Genomic DNA, 17037 nt, shown 5'->3' with positions numbered 1-17037 from the left:
CCATAAACTCAAACACAATCTGTTAATAACACATGCGGGTGAGAGAGCAGTGGTGTGTGTGTGTGTGTGTGTGTGAGAGAGAGTGAGAGCGGTAGTGTGTGAGAGAGAGTGAGAGCGGTAGTGTGTGTGAGTGAGCGAGCGGTAGTGTGTGAGAGTGAGAGGTAGTGTGTGTGTGTGAGAGAGAGCGCGGTTTTATGTTTTTATGCTTCTGTACAGCAGTGTTTGTCCCAGTGAGCCGCCCCACCACTGTTTTACAGGTACATGTCTTGCAAAGTACCTGAGTTTGCAGTACATCACCCCTCCTGAATCCAAAGTACTTCCAAATAGCAGATGTGCTTTTTTTTTTTTTTGGAAACCAGTTCCTCCTCACACAAGTTTGTCTCACCACACTTGCTCCCGCCTTCCGCCTTCACCACGAGGCTTTTACTTGTTTTGAAATAGGGGGCGGAGTTATCCCGCGGCGCTTGTTGACATTCAAATGTGATTGGACGGCACAGAAAAATGTGCCTTTTATCGAAATTGAAGTAATTTTTGCGGTATGTGTATCGCAAACTATGATATCGCGATATCGATACTTTTTCGATATATTGTGCAGCCCTATCAGACACATTGTCACGTGGTGTTGCTGGGATGTTTTCATGGAGAAAAGATCTTTTTGAGAAAGATTGCATGTTGTGCAGTAGCATATAAGTGCATGGCCTGAGTGTGACTTGGGGTTCAATCGGCATTTCGGTAAGAGGGCGCAGCGCCCCTGTTCCCCGGTTTAGACGAAAGCCTGCTTCCGGTTGTGACCTCGGCTTTAGTCAACTAGCTAATGGTGTGCTGATGTTACATGTGACCATAAATGACCGATAAGGTCATTCGAAACGAACGCCCTGAGCAAATGCCTCAAAACTCGAAAGTCCTGCCTTCAGAACCACGAGTCTATTACTGCAACAAAGCAGAAACCTTCTGTTTCGAATGCAGCCAGAGTGCAACGTTTTCGCAAAATGATCAACGACAGGGTCCGAAATTTCTCAGCACTATTTTAAACTTGAGAAACAGCTTTCTGTTTCGCTCATCTGTCCATAAGGCAGATGAGCTGTTGCTGTGGTATGGCGTCCGTCGTCCACAATTCAGTTAAATCGTATCTCCTCCGTCAGTTCTCCACGGCTTTCCGTTCCAATTGTTTTGTTTGAAAGAACTCATCACTCCGCACAAAACTTGGTCATTGTTCTGTCAAATATTTTGCTAATGAGTTACTAATTAGGCCTAATTAACGAATCTTCCAGGCCTCTCACTAGAATTGTATCTCCTCTCTCATTTCTCATCCCATTCCAGTTCTGAGCAATGTTTTGGGTCGAGCTTCCCTCGGGGAACAAAACTTGGTTGTTTGTTTGTTGATTTTCCTGTTGCAAACAATTTGTTTACAAAGTTGTTTATTTTCAGTTAAATCGTATCTCCTCCGCCCCTCAGTTCTCAATGGATTTCAGTTCTGATTGTTTTATTTGAAAGAACTTCTCCTTTTGCACAAAACTCCGGTCATCGTATTGTCAATTTTTCGCTAACGATTTAGTCAGGCCAACTTAACAAATTTTCTTTTGACTAGAATTGTATCTCCTCTTTCATTTAATATGCAAATTCAGTTCTGATCAATGTTTTGGGTCGATCTTCCCTCGGGCAACAAAATTTAGTCCTTTGTTGGTTTTCCTGTTGTAAACAATTTGTCGTGGCGGTTGGCCCTCTCTCACATTGTCACATTTCAGTTCTGTTTTGATGTTTGGTCGTCATGGTCGTTTTGATGGCGGGCCAGATGAGCACAGGATTGCAATTGCAATAATTAAGTGCAAATATGCAGCCAGTTTAGGAAGACAAAAAGAAAACGGAACATCAAGGACGTACAGTAGGAACTGTACGTCCTTGATGTTCCGTTTTCTTTTTGTCTTCCTAAACTGGCTGCATATTTGCGCTTAATTATTGCAATTGCAATCCTGACCATTAATCTTGATTTATTACTGGAACCTCAAAGCTACTGCAGCTTTTTCAGTTGTTAAAAGAAGCTCAGAAGACTTGTGGCTTTTTGTAATGTTTTCACATAAATTTTCTTTAGGGTGTTTTTTTTTTTTTTCCCTCCAGATCATTATTTAGGCTTTGCTCCAAAGGATGGCAATGAGAAAAATGGTCGGTGTAGTGGGAGGAATAATGTTTTTCTCCAGCAGGGCATTTTTCTTCGAATAGCATATTCTCCTGAGTCTTCACTCTGTAACTCTATGCTCACAGTGAGTTTGGCTTTGCTGGTCTTGTTTCTTTCAGCCAGTGATGATGGTTTTACAGGTTCTCAGGAAAGAGCTTGGTTTGGAAACAGCTTTGTGCCGCGAGCTTGTTTGTGTATATGGTCTGTCCCAGCAGAGCTTGGTCTTTTTCTTCTTTGTACTTGAGAAACACCATGTTTAAACCACACACACACACACACACACACCACCTTGTTGTTTCCAGCTATAGTTGGTAGTGACTCAGTGGCTGTTTTTCCATATAAGCGCACATAATAACTTCTGTGTCTTGTTTTGATTCCCTGCAGAACACAGAAATCTCCGTCTTTGAAGTCAACATCCGCTTCGTCGGAGGACTTCTCTCAGCCTACTATCTCTCAGGAAAAGAGGTACGTAGATGTACATCAGATCCAAGTCCACAGCACATGATCAAAACCTGAGTGAAATAAATCACTAAGTAAAATGAAGTTTTTAATCCCCCGCACTGTGGCCATGGAAGGCTGGACGTCGTTTCTCTGCGGCCTGTGTGGTGCTGTCTGTTAATCAGTAGCTGACATTTAAAATTGGCAGGGCACAGTACGCCTCTCAGACGAGGCTCGGAGGCCGGCAGTCCGGCTGCGTGCCCAGACAACGTGCCAAGCTAAACAAGTAGCCACTCATGCATATACACACAAATACACACTTCAGCACTCCGCCCTCTCAGCTTTGGCATGTTTCACAGCCCGTGCACAGACATAGCTCTGTTCCTGAGCTGGTCAATTCAATTTAAAAAACAAAAAGGAAGGCTTGTCTTTGACTTGAGCACTTGGGCAAATACTTGAGTTTGGCACTCAGGAACGAACAGCGGGACTGATTTTACTGAAATCTGTTCAGCACCAGTTAAACAGACTTACTGGGAAAAAATAAAGTGCTTTTAATCCCCTGATTAGAACTTACATTTATATTTATGGCATGCTGACATGAAGCATTGACTGACTTGGGTTGTTTTCCAAAACAGCACATATCCTGAATAGGGATGTTAACCGATGACCGTTTGACCGGTGGTTGACCGAATCAACGTTAACCGGTTAATTTTTTTTTGGTTGTCGGTGAAAAAAAAAAAAAATCAATCGTTTTGAAGCTGCCGATTTTGGAGTGGAGAACCTGGAATTCTGTGTTTGTAAACGCTTGGGGCATGCCATGTGGTGTAAGGACGACAGCTGACAAATCAGAAACACCCATTCAGTCATGTCCCGCCCTCCCGCCCCAGTTAAAGACAGCTGACAAATCAGAAACACCCATTCAGTCATGTCCCGCCCCAGTTAAAGACAGCTGACAAATCAGAAGCACCCATTCAGTCATGTCCTGCCCCAGTTGAACACAGCTGCCAGCAGTGTTGCCAGATTGGGCGGTTTTAAGTGGATTTTGGCGAGTTTTGAACATATTTTGGGCTGGAAAATGTCAGCAATATCTGGCAACATTGGCTGCCACTCGGCGAAAGAAAAAAGCGTTGACACAGGGTTTTTAGCTTACAAATTATTATTGTTTTTTTTTTAATTATTATTAGAAGGCACATGTCTTGCCTTGGCCAGTGCATTCTGAAAGTATGTTTTGGTCTGTAGCCAACAATGCATGTTATTGCAGATCATATCTCTCCACACAAACTAAAGGCGCAGATGCCGACTTTTTCACGGCTTTTTCATGGACTGTAACGGCATTTGCTTATGTAGTAATTTTAATACAGAATTTACTCTGATGAAATTATTCAGACACTCCAACGCCCCCCCCCCCCCCCCCCCCCAAAAAAAAAAAAAATCGGATCTGCACGAGCCGTGAAAAAGGCGCGCCGTTTGCATCCCTGTTTAAACTCATAGGTTAACCGACTTTAACCGGCTAATGAGGCTCGGTGGTCGGTCAAGATTTTTTTTTAGTTTTCGCCATCCCTAATCCTGAATTATTCTACATACAGGACACTTTTTCGATGGAATAAAAACGTGTTCTCTTCCCTTCTAGCGAGTTTCATTCATTTGGTTCGATAGCATGCACTATTGTTAGCGTATCACTTATCCTACATGTATTATGTCACTCTACCCAATGAAGAATGAGCGTTGAATACGGTTTACGATATTACATGGCTGTCAAGACAACATGACGTCACACGTCAGAGATGTAAAACTTCCGCGCTAGCGAGTGACTGCGACAATTTGTAAACAAACATGGCCACCAGGCTTGCGTTGTTAAATACGGAAGATTTTCAGAGAATTTTGAAAGAGAAAGACGCGTTGAACACCCGAAAGGAATGTATAATAATAATGATTGCTTTTTTTTTCATCTTTGACTCGTTTGATATCATGCTAGCTGAATGGAATACATCTGCTCTACCACTCAACACCAGCCAGTATTATTTAAGTCTTTTATTTGTCTTATTTGGTATGTAACGATAGCGTGCGATGCTGTATCTTGACACACATTTATGATGAAATAAAAAAAAATGAATCACAATTATTATCAGGCTGCATAATCTTAGTTTTTGCTCGCTGTAATCGTGTTGTTTAGACAACAGAATGATGTATAATAACAGGAATACAGGTGAGATCACCCTAGACGGAAGTAAGACAGTTCTAATGCTACAAAAACACAATTGGAAAGAGCTGCTGTACAACTGACTGTGCAAATACAGTACTGTGCAAAAGTCTTAGGCACATGTAAAGAAATGCTGTCGACCAAAATGGCTTAAAAATAATGAAATGAAATGTTTCCCCTTTAAAAAAATACTATAAACAGCTGTAAGCCTTAATAAATGAAACAAAGTCAATATTTGGTGTGAGATGACCCTTTACATTTTTTTCCTGTAACATTTAATTTTGTGCTGGAAAACGGACGTTTGGAACTCTAAAATGTTTTTGTACTGACTCAATAATGTAGAAGTCATAAAATAGAAATAACAAAGAAATCTATAAAATAGAAATATATAACAGAGTTTGTATGAAAAAAATAGGGTGCCTAAGACTTTTGCACAGTGCTGTGTATTATAAACAATAAGTAAAAAATTTTTTAAAAAATAAGCAAAAATGAAATGCAGGTATTCCCTCCAACTGTAAAAGGAAATTCTAGTGTACAGTCTTGCACATGACCTGTAGTTTTTTACTGCACAGGACACCAGGACAGAAAAATAGAGGTTTAATATAACTGAACTGCTGCGGAAATCGATGCAGGTCTAATCTCGTACAGTGAGTGCAGTCAGACATTCAGAACGTGTCGGGGGAATAAAAAGAGTGATTCTTCATCTCATTTATATAACCAAATTGCTTTGCCAGGATATTTTAATCTCTGTTGTCTGGCCATGGGCTTTGAATGAACTATTTACATGCAACTGTTTTGTTGTAAAAGAATAATTCCTCTCCAGGTTTGACAGGCCACCTGACAGCAGGAGATTCTGCTTAATATGCAGACTTAGGAAACAAAAGGTTATGTCTAGGTCATTGGTTGTGCTTCGGGAGGATTACTTAAGTTTTTTTTATAGAATTCTGTTAGAATTCCAGGAAGAAAGAAAGGAAAATAGACAGACAGACAATCTTTACTGATTGACTGACTTTATTGATCCCAAGCTGGGAAATTATGTTACAGCAGCAAGTTGTCAGACATGCAAAAAGAAAAAGACACACTGTACAACATAAAATAGAATTTTAAAAAAGTCCCAAGAACAAGCGAACAATATACAGATGAAAATGTAACGATAAAAATGTATATCTGTGTGTGCGCTTTGTCCAGGTAAATGTGCATTAATAGTGCTAAAAACAAGAATTGTAATTAAAACTGTGCAAAAGTGGCAGTATTGAACGGAAGATAAATAAATAAAACCAAATAAACTCTAAGGTGCAAAGTGACTAATGGCAGGAAACAAAAATGCTCTGACAGTGCAAGGAGGACCAGGGTTACAGTGCCTTGCAAAAGTATTCATCCCCCTTGGTGTTTGTCCTGTCTTGTTGCATTACAAGCTGGAATTAAAATGGATTCGGAATTAAAATGGATAAAATGGACGCAAACAATAATTAAGATGAAAAAACAAATCTAGAGTGTGCATAGGTATTCACCCCCCGAAAGTCAATACTTTGTAGAGCCACCTTTTGCTGCAGTTACACCTGCAAGTCTCTTGGGGTATGTCTCTATTAGCTTAGCACATTTAGCCACTGGGATTTTTGCCCATTCCTCAAGGCAAAACTGCTCCAACTCCTTCAAGTTAGATGGGTTGTGTTGGTGTACAGTAATCTTCAAGTTATGCCACAGATTCTCAACTGGATTGAGGTCTGGGCTTTGACTAGGCCATTCCAAGACGTTTAAATGTTTCCCTTTAAACCACCCCAGTGTAGCTTTAGCAGTATGTTTAGGGTCATTGTCCTGCTGGAACGTGAACCTTTGTCCCAGTCTCAAACCTCTGGCTGACTCAAACAGGTTTTCTTCCAGAATTGCCCTGTATTTAGTGCCATCCATCTTTCCTTCAGTCCTGACCAGCGTTCCTGTCCCTGCAGATGAAAAACATCCCCACAGCATGATGCTGCCACCACCATGCTTCACTGTAGGAATGGTGTTCTCAGGGTGTTGGGTTTGCACCACACATGGCATTTCCCATGATGGCCAAAAAGATCAATTTTAGTCTCATTTGACCAGAGAATCTTCTTCCATACGTTTGGGGAGTCTGCCACATGCTGTTGGGCAAACTCCAAACGTGTTTTCTTATTTATTTCTTTAAGCAATGGCTTTTTTCTGGCCACTCTTCCATAAAGCCCAGCTCTGTGGAGTGTACGGCTTAAAGTGGTCCTATGGACAGATACTCCCATCTCCACTGTGGATCTTTGCAGCTCCTTCAGTGTTCTCATTGGTGTCTTTGTTGCATCTCTGATTAATGCCCTCCTTGCCCGGTCTGTGAGTTTTGGTGGGCGGCCTTCTCTTGTCAGGTTTGTAGTGGTGCCATATTCTTTCCATTTTGCTATAATGGATTTAATGGTGCTCCCTGGGATATTCAAAGTTTGGGATATTTTTTTCTTATAACCCAACCCTGGGGCGGCACGGTGGTGTAGTGGTTAGCGCTGTCGCCTCACAGCAAGAAGGTCCTGGGTTCGAGCCCCGGGGCCGGCGAGGGCCTTTCTGTGTGGAGTTTGCATGTTCTCCCCGTGTCTGCGTGGGTTTCCTCTGGGTGCTCCGGTTTCCCCCACAGTCCAAAGACATGCAGGTTAGGTTAACTGGTGACTCTAAATTGACCGTAGGTGTGAATGTGAGTGTGAATGGTTGTCTGTGTCTATGTGTCAGCCCTGTGATGACCTGGCGACTTGTCCAGGGTGTACCCCACCTTTCGCCCGTAGTCAGCTGGGATAGGCTCCAGCTTGCCTGCGACCCTGTAGAAGGATAAAGCGGCTAGAGATAATGAGATGAGATGAGATGAGATGAGATCATGTGACAGATCATGTGACACTTTGATTGCACACAGGTGGATCTTAATCAACTAATTATGTGACTTATGAAGTGAATTAGTTGGACCAGCTCTTATTTAGGGGTTTCATACAAAAGGGAGTGAATACTTATGCACACTCCAGATTTCTGTTTTTTCATCTTAATTATTGTTTGTGTCACAATAAAAAAAAACAAATTGTCCCTTTAAAGTGGTAGGCATGTTGTATAAATCAAATGGTGCTAACCCTCCAAAAATCCATTTAAGAAGAAACCTTTATTCGTCACATGCACACTTCAAGCACAGTGAAATTCATCCTCTGCATTTAACCCATCTGAAGCAGTGAACACACGCACACGCACTCAGAGCAGTGGGCAGCCACACCAGAGCGTCCGGGGAGCAGTCAGGGGTTCGGTACCTTGCTCAAGGGCACCTCAGCCCAAGGCCGCCCCACGTTAACCTAACTGCATGTCTTTGGACTGTGGGGGAAACCGGAGCACCCGGAGGAAACCCACGCAGACACGGGGAGAACATGCAAACCCCACACAGAAAGGCCCTCGCCGGCCGCTGGGTTCGAACCCGGAACCTTCTTCCGGAACCTGAGGTGACCGTGCTCACCACTACACCACCGTGCCGCCCTTAAAGTGCCATTCCACCACTGGATGTATTCTTTGGCATAAAATACAATATATTTTGACAACATATATAAACGGTATCACTAGATAGAGAAATCTTTTAGCTTCAAAGTGATATATCAAACATAATTTTTTGACAACGACAAGTATATTAATTTTGCGACCAAAGTCACCTACCGTATTTTCTGGACTATAAGCCGCTACTTTTTTCCTAGGTTTTGAACCATGCGGCTTATACAAAGGTGCGGCTATTCTGTGGATTTTTCTTCCACCGCTAGGGGCGCTCTAACTGGAAGTAGAATCAAAAATAAGATAGACGGAAAATCAATGCAAAGAAGAATTAGCAGATCTTTAGCAGATAGAACACGCACGACAAATTACTAACTGGTAATTATTTTCAAATCCAGCGAAGATGATTAAAGTGACTTGTGGTTTCAAACACAGGAGAAATGAAGGTAAATAAATACCGGTTATTTTCTCTTGGTTCCGTTCCGTTTTAATCAGCAAAGTTGCTGCCGTGTTAAAAGGCACTGTTCGGAAAGAATCTGTTCAGGTACATACATGTACATTTACAGTACAAAATCATTCTGTACATGCAGTAAATATCAACATAGATATCTGCGGCTTATAGCCCGGTGCGGCTTGTATATCTTTTTTAAAAAATTTTTTTAAAAATAGAGCGGATGCGGCTTATATACAGGTGCGCTCTATAGTCCAGAAAATACGGTACCCTTTTAATTTCCACGCGTGATGTCATCGGCAGGTTCCCCTTCTTGTGTACCACATGACGTGTGACGTGGCACACATTATCAGCAATGGCGGATAGAACGCGATAAAAATAATACCAATAAATCTAGCTAATACCAATAAATCTAGCTAACTGAAAGATTAACTCAAAATTTTTCGCAATTTTTTTGGCCCCCATATACGAGGAGAAATGACTCTCTCACTTTGGGGGTTTCCTGGTCTAAAAATAGACCGACACGTGGTACACAAGAAGGGGAACCTGCCGATGACATCACGTTTCACTACCGCGTGGAAATTAAAAGGGTAGGTGACTTTGGTTGCAAAATTAATATACTTGTCGTTGTCAAAAAATTATGTTTGATATATCGTTTTGAAGCTAAAAGATTTCTCTGTCTAGTCATGTTGTCATAAAATATATTGTATTTTATGCCAAAGAATACATCCAATGGTGGAATGGCACTTTAATTCCATCTTGTAATGTGAGAAAACAGGACAAACACCAGGGGGGATGAATACTTTTGCAAGACACTGTATGAACAGAAGCTAAGAAATATCCAAACTCCTAAAGAGCTTGTGGTTTACTTTATTTATTGCTATGTCAGTTTTATGGAGTAAAATTCTCCTGAAAAGTATATTTTTGTTTTGTTTGTTTTATCCTGTAGGTTGGTTTTTGAATAAACACTGAATGAATTCTTTTCACTTTCAAAATCATAAAAAGCTAAATAATTATCACTGTTTCTCCAACAGTACAAAAAAAGGCTAATTATTACACTTGTAGAGAACTGGAATTGTTTTGCTTCTGGTCTGTGTTTGATTCTTTAATATGCAAAAAGTCCTTTATACATGAAAAGAGTTTGATCCTTAACGTAGATACTGTGGGCTTTTTTGTGTTTTTATTTTTGCAATTACTATACATTTTCCATTATCAGTTAAACTATGTTTTATTTTGGGTGTTCTCATTGTGATATCGATATTGATGTAAAAAAATTTCTGCTGGCGCCAACGTGCGTAGCAGATTCTTTTTTTCCTGAGTGGCTCTTTGGATGGATGACTGCTGTCCCACCACAGTGTCGCAGGAACCGTGCCCATGTGCCCCACGGTCATGGGTTTTTAATTAACTCTTTTAATAATGAGCTAACAGATGAACAGGGCTTAGCAGAGCTATTTGTTGGGGCTTAGCAGGGTGTTGAGTCTGAATTCCTGGATAAGGAAGCTGTTACTGAATCTGCCAAGATGTTGCAAGACCTTTCTGCCAGAAAACACGGGGTAAAAAAGCCTCAGAAGACTTTGAGGATGTTTGTTATGCAACCTGGTAACCTTCAACATTTTGGCTTTTTAAAATGATAGATGAGGAAAAGATCGATTTCTGCCTGGACAGTCGAAGAATTCTGAGCTCATAACTTGAGCCTTAGTTCCATTGGCTATGGACCATCTGATATCTTTTGAACACTTTTCTGGCCTCAACCTTCAGAATCAAATAGAATCTGATTAGCTTGCCTCACTTTTGCATGCTGGAAAGGGCACATTTGCACACTGCAACACAATACGCTTTTTGGAGCAAGACGAAATAAAGTTAACAGACTCTTATCTCACATTTTCTGTTCACACTTGGTGAGTATACAATATAATCTCACGTCTTTGATAATAGGCTGAAGGAAAAGGGACATTTCAAACAGATTCCCTCGTCCTGTGAAAGTAGCCAATTCTTGGCCATGTTTATAGCTGGAAAGTACCAGACTCTTCACAAAACAAGAGGCCAGGCTTGTGAGACCAAGTGTTCAGTCAGCAATGTAGCAGTTCCTGCTTGCTGGAACATTCAAAACTTGATTTATAAGCCTCTTACTAAATGTCAGAATGGTGCTGTCTGCTTCCTGATGATTGACGATTTTCAGCTCCTGCAAGTCTGCTCAAGATGGTTCTTGAATGCGATTCTCACTATGTTTCCAAGGTAGATTTTCAGAAGCCTGGTTTTTCCCATTTAGGGATGGATTGGAGTGTCAGTGCTTAACTCAGTGGTGGAAATACCAGTGGGAAAACTGCCCAGAGTTCATTTGCATGGAAAAGAAGTATTAGGCGCCACTGTCTTGTCATATTGCCCAAGTTGGTTTATGTGCACATGGGCTAAGTTGGTAAAAATTTGGTGCTTCCTTTGATGGATCAAGTTTGTGAAGGAAGTAAGATGTCCTGCTGTTAAGCCTAGGTCACAACCGGACGTACGATTTTTTGGCCGTGCGATTTTTGGCGTTTCCCAAATCGCTGCTTTTTTTGTTCGTGGAGAAAGACGCACGTTGGCCGTAAGTTTGTCTTGCAACCTGAAAAAAAACGTAAGCGCCCGTAGAGTTTGTTTGACATGACAAAGAACCTCTGCGGCCGGTCTGCGGCCAGTCTACGGCTCGAAAATCAGCACGTCACACGCGCGCCCTCCGTGCGTTTCTTGCGTTTTTTGCACGTAGACCGGCCGTAGGAGCACGTACGGCCGGTTGTGACCTAGGCTTTAGGAGTCTTAGTCATTTGGAAAGCCTGGCGGAAGAGCCAATAATGTTTTTACATATCACAAGCATTTGGCGAATGTTTTCTGCTACGATTAGTTGTTTTTTTTCCCCCTAGCATGAAATTTTCACATACGTGTGAAAACATCATTATTTTGGTGAACTCAAGAACTAATGTGCATTTTAAAAAATGTACAGAACTAGTAAAACTCAAAACTGCTTCTAGATGATCATCTGACGATAAACTCTTCCTTTAGTTTCCCAATATAAGGACCCTAGCTACTCTGGGTGACCGATCATTTACTGTCACGACACCCAACTATGGAACAGTTTGCCTGCGTTTATCCGGAGTGCCACTAATGTACGGTAGATGCTTTTAAACGCATCCTGAAAACTTATCTATGCAGGAAGGCATATCACTGCCAGTAGAATAATTTTATTTTAATGCTGTTATTACAGCATATTCAATTTTCATTTTCTTTACTATTATGGCATTAGCTGGATGTAAGTTGTATATAATATATATTTAAGTGAAGTTCATGTAATATTTAAAGTTATTTATATTTATAGATTTAAGGCCCGGGTCGGGTGCCGTGCTTTGCATGGGCCAAGCCGGATGCGGGTTAGCAAAACCTATTGTTTGGGTTCATTTGCGTTGGGTTCAGCCCGTGTGGGGTGTGGCATTTGACTCGGGCATAAGACAGGCTAACTATATTTTATTGTTATTTATTTCCTGTAATGAGTGTGTGAGGATGTTCAATGTAACACGCGCACTATAAGTCAGTAAATTATTATTATTTGACTTTGGATTAGCTTTATGGTGTCTGGTCAAGGTCATAGTGGACCCAGGTCTCGGGAACGCTGGGTGTGAGGTAGGACACACCTGACCCTGAGAAAAAAAACCAAACACATTTATCATAGACAAACACATTTGCATGCTTATTAACACCAGTGAGCAATTTAGAGTAACCAATCTACCAATATGTTTTTTGGGATTTGGGAGGAAACCTGAAAACTTTGAGGAAACCTACACGGGGCAGGGTTGGGTTTCAGGGATGCAAAACTCCACATCGAGAATAACCCAAGTTCAGGATCGAAGCTGGAGCTGTGAGGTGGCAGTGCCACTCATCCCACCACCATGCTGTCCCAGATGAACATTTTGAACCCACCCATTTATAGTGTTGTGATCACTGCAGTTACGTAGTAATACTCGTGTCCTCAAGATCAAGTCGTATCAGATTGAGGTGGCCACGTGAAGTGACCATGTGTAGTGTCTGTTTTTCCATCACGGCATGACCACTATGAACTGGATCTCCTCAGATGACCATTTCTGGACTTTCCATAGCTGCAGTTCACTTCTTATCATCCCTTTCATCCTCTGAGATCCGACATAACTAATGGGGCTTAAGAGCAGAGACGGCATGAAAGTGACTTCAGAGCCCTGCAGAGTGAGCGATCGAGTGGGAGTGTGCCTTAAATTGGCTTCAAAGCCTTACAGAATGAGAGAGTGCAAGCGATGGAGTCTGAGAGTGTGGTTTAGTAAGTGACTTAAAAGCCTTTTGGAGTAAAAGATAGAAATAAAAGTGAGGACTTTTCATACTCGTGCCTCGCTAAGTAATGAGTGCACCATTTGGGAAGATTTGAGGGGGATTGGATTTGGGGGCAGGCGTTAAGAATGGCATGCTGGGTAATTTTCTGAAAATGTGGCTCCACTTGGCTTTCAGCATTGTCACTTGGCTGGAACTCAAAGCTGTCTTGACTCTTTGATGAAAGTTTCATCAGTCAAACTACACAAACACTGTGCCCATGCTCCTCCAAGCTGTGTGTGTGTGTGTGTGTGTGTGTGTTTTGAGACAATGTACTGTCACACTGAACACACAGACCCAAATATTACTGTCTAATCACTTGTAAAAGCACTCCATCTCGTTGGTTATGTGTATTCTCGCACTTCAGAGTATCATATATGTATTTAGAGCTGTATAATAAGATCTGGTTCACGGTTGTTCATCGTGTGTAGGAGATTACAGCCCAGAAAATATGAATACAGAACTTGTGTGTGGTCCTTAACGAATTGTTCAATAACTTGCATCATTTCTGACACTGCATGACATGCAGGGAACTACGTCAAAGACAAAACGAGTTCAAATCCTGACGATGCCACAGCTATCCATGGCCTGGAGTCCAAGAGAGCGTAAATTGTCGTGCTGTCTTGGTGGGAGTGATGGCATATTCTCTCACCTGTTAATTAGAGCAGCACTAGCCAATCACATGTACTGTGATCTCATGTATGCAGAAGAGGGTAGATAGCACTTTCCTATCGGTGGCTGAGCCGAGACTGCAGTGACTGGTTTCAGACTGTATTTAAAAAATAAATAAATAAAAATCTCATCTCATCATCTCTAGCCGCTTTATCCTGTTCTACAGGGTCGCAGGCAAGCTGGAGCCTATCCCAGCCTATCCCACCCTGGACAAGTCGCCAGGTCATCACAGGGCTGACACATAGACACAGACAACCATTCACACTCACATTCACACCTACGGTCAATTTAGAGTCACCAGTTAACCTAACCTGCATGTCTTTGGACTGTGGGGGAAACCGGAGCACCCGGAGGAAACCCACGCGGACACGGGGAGAACATGCAAACTCCGCACAGAAAGGCCCAAGCCGGCCACGGGGCTCGAACCCGGACCTTCTTGCTGTGAGGCGACAGCGCTAACCACTACACCACCGTGCCGCCCTATAAATTAAAAAAAAAGAAAAAAACAGCAAAAAGAAATATTCTTCTTATTCTTAAAATTATTCAACATGTTCATTTCTAAGTCTGGGCACTTATTTATTTTAAATCGATTTATTTAAAGGCGCTGACTGCAAAGTCATCTGAAATGTTTTTATTTTGTTTGATTGTGCATGGCATTGTCCTGTTTCCTGTAAGAACAATATCATGCGGAAGAAATGTGATTGTTGTGATGTGATAGTTTCATCTGTTTTGGGACCTTGAGGTAAACAGTACAGCCCTACGGAAACAGGTGAACGCGAGGAGCTTTAACTAATTAGTATAACTATGGAACTGCGTCACACCAAGATGGCGACACGCAGAAAACATCGTGACTCTGCATCGACCTCTGAGAGTTTTGAGTCGCAGGGATGTAATTTGTGGCTGACATTCGCAAATAGATCCTTGAAACAAAAGACAAATACATTTTTTTCTCTGTTACTGCTTTTGTGTTATTGTTTCTTTCTCTGTAAGATCAAAACGTTAGGTATATAACGCCATACTCGCTACCATGGAGTCGAGCCCATGCATTCTAAGGCTAAGATAGCTAAGTACTAGCTAGAATTATTTAGTTATCTGTCCAGAAAAATGACATCATCTAACCTTGCTCTGTCTTGCAGTTGCACTCGCTAGGCAGGATTTCCTTTTCTTTTCCGCTGGCTTTTAGCTGGAGAGCCGAGTCCGCCATGTTTGCCCACGCCGACTTGTTCTGGTTAAAATTAGGTCAAACACGCCCCACGGTGGTCACGTGATATTGTTGCTCGCTTGCTTCAGCAATCTCCGGAATCATAAAATGCGGGATGCTTTTTATCTCGGCAAAACATTTACACACAGGATGCACGGTGTGTGTGTGTGTGTGTGTGTGTGTGTGTGTGTGTGTGTGTGCAGCAGCACAACATCTCAAAACTCCAACATTTTGCCCAGAATTCAACTTTGCAGTCAAAACCTTTAAAGTGAAATAAAATAATTATAAAAATGCTAAAAACGAAAATAGTGTTGATTATTTTTTGAAAATAGATTTAGTTCCCAATGGGACTCCATGTACTGAAGTGTTTGTTTTCCCTGCTGTAACACACCTGCCTCAGCTCCGAAAGGGTTTAGTAATTATCCTCACCGACTCATAATCTACACCCGCAGTGTGACATTTCCGTCCCCGAGCAGGACGGGTTCATCGCAGTGACCAGACTCCGAAGCAGCCAGTGTGTCAAAGTCCTGTTTGTTTCTGTGTGTGAAGTATGGACCAACCTGCAGCTCATATTACTGTGCTTTAACTTCCCCAGAGGAATCTGGAACGACGCCATCTGTGAGCGCAGCACTTTACTCCTCCATGTATTGATCTCTGCAGCAAAATTCATTTCACATGACCGCTGGCCATCTGCTCCACCCCGCACTCTCATTCTCAGCTTTCGAGCTGTAAGCTTTCACGCTGGCCTTGTGGTGCGTTTCCTCATCCTAATGCTGATGTTGTGGTGTACCTTCACCTGTAATTTTGCTTCCTGCTCTGTCCCGGTCCTTTGTCACATTCTTAAAGTGGCTCGGACATGAAGTAGGTTGAGGTTGGAAAATGAACGTGCTGTAAAGGGGAAATCATGTAGATGTCTAGAGCTTTTCGCCCATGTTTTTCTCCATCGCTATTCCCACTCTGTGTCCTTATTTAGTTTTGTTTCATTTGTTTTCAGACTTAAGGATTTCACATCATCAAAGAATCATGTTTACGCAAGGTCACACAAGCAAGAGTCCGGTTATACTGAATACCAGCATGGCTGTGATTAGGCTACACACAGGAGCCCTCGGGTCGAGGGCCGCAGCTAATCACAGCCATGCTGATATTCAGCACAATTGCAAGTGCGGTATTGCTTTTGTACACCGGTTTTATAAATAAAAAAATTACGATCAATGAAATGAGTGCAGGGAATGGAAATAGATCCTGGAGAAGCCAGACTCACTTTCTCAAGGGCATTCCTGTTAAAGGTGATTGTAGTGAAATTCCTGAAATAATTTTGTTATATCCATTGATGATGTAACTGTTTTGCTGGGACTACTACTAGACTTGGGATGAACGTCCCAGTGCGGTTCGACTAAACCAGGGCTGCGAAAAATCCGCGGATCCGCGGAATTCCGCGAGTTTGGCCGCCAAAAATATAATTTTAGTAAATCATCTAATTTTGCAATAACAAATTGGGGGGGTAGGGGTTGTTGTCTACCGACCGCTAGTAGTCTCATACAGCGAGTGTCACCGAGCCGGCGAGTCTGGGAAAGAGCCTACCGCAAATTCTTTCTGTAACAACATTGTAATTTTTTTGGTATCTTTTGCGACAATGACAGACCAGTTTACGGCATTTGTGCCATGCTTACAAACCATGGCGCGAATCTTGTGTTCTTTTCGTTTTACCATTGTGCTCTTTAAACACGCTTTCGATATCAACGGTTTTGAAAAGGAGAATTTCGCGGTATGTCCGCGTCACGGAGGGACATCGTTCAGAGGGAGGACGGTGAGACCGACGATGTCAAAAACATTGACAAGGAAAACGGCATCAAAAATCCATGGAATTGGCGATGGCTGGAGTTTAAAGCCAGTAGTGAATATCTCCATGAGCACATACGGAAGATAAAAGAACCGGGGAAAGCTTACTGCATCTTGTGCCATCAGGATGTGAAGTACAGTTCTGGTGGAAGAACACGTTTGGTTGACCATGTTAAAAGAAAAAAACATGCGGA

The 17037-nt window shown here is 42.1% G+C and overlaps 1 protein-coding gene across 1 annotated transcript in view; it reads left to right on the top strand.

The window, feature by feature from the left end:
* The window catches only part of man1a1 (mannosidase, alpha, class 1A, member 1), a 370371-nt gene that overhangs the window by 179081 nt on the left and 174253 nt on the right, over positions 1-17037 (top strand). Inside the window, exon 4 of the mRNA XM_060916425.1 lies at positions 2558-2638. Coding sequence (XP_060772408.1) covers positions 2558-2638 — 81 coding nt within the window. The remainder of the gene's footprint in view (positions 1-2557; positions 2639-17037) is intronic.

This window comes from Neoarius graeffei, chromosome 3, assembly GCF_027579695.1.
Source record: "Neoarius graeffei isolate fNeoGra1 chromosome 3, fNeoGra1.pri, whole genome shotgun sequence".
In the NCBI taxonomy this organism is placed as follows: domain Eukaryota; kingdom Metazoa; phylum Chordata; class Actinopteri; order Siluriformes; family Ariidae; genus Neoarius; species Neoarius graeffei.
Note: the sequence above shows the minus strand (reverse complement) of the source record. Positions and strands in the feature narration are given on the sequence as shown.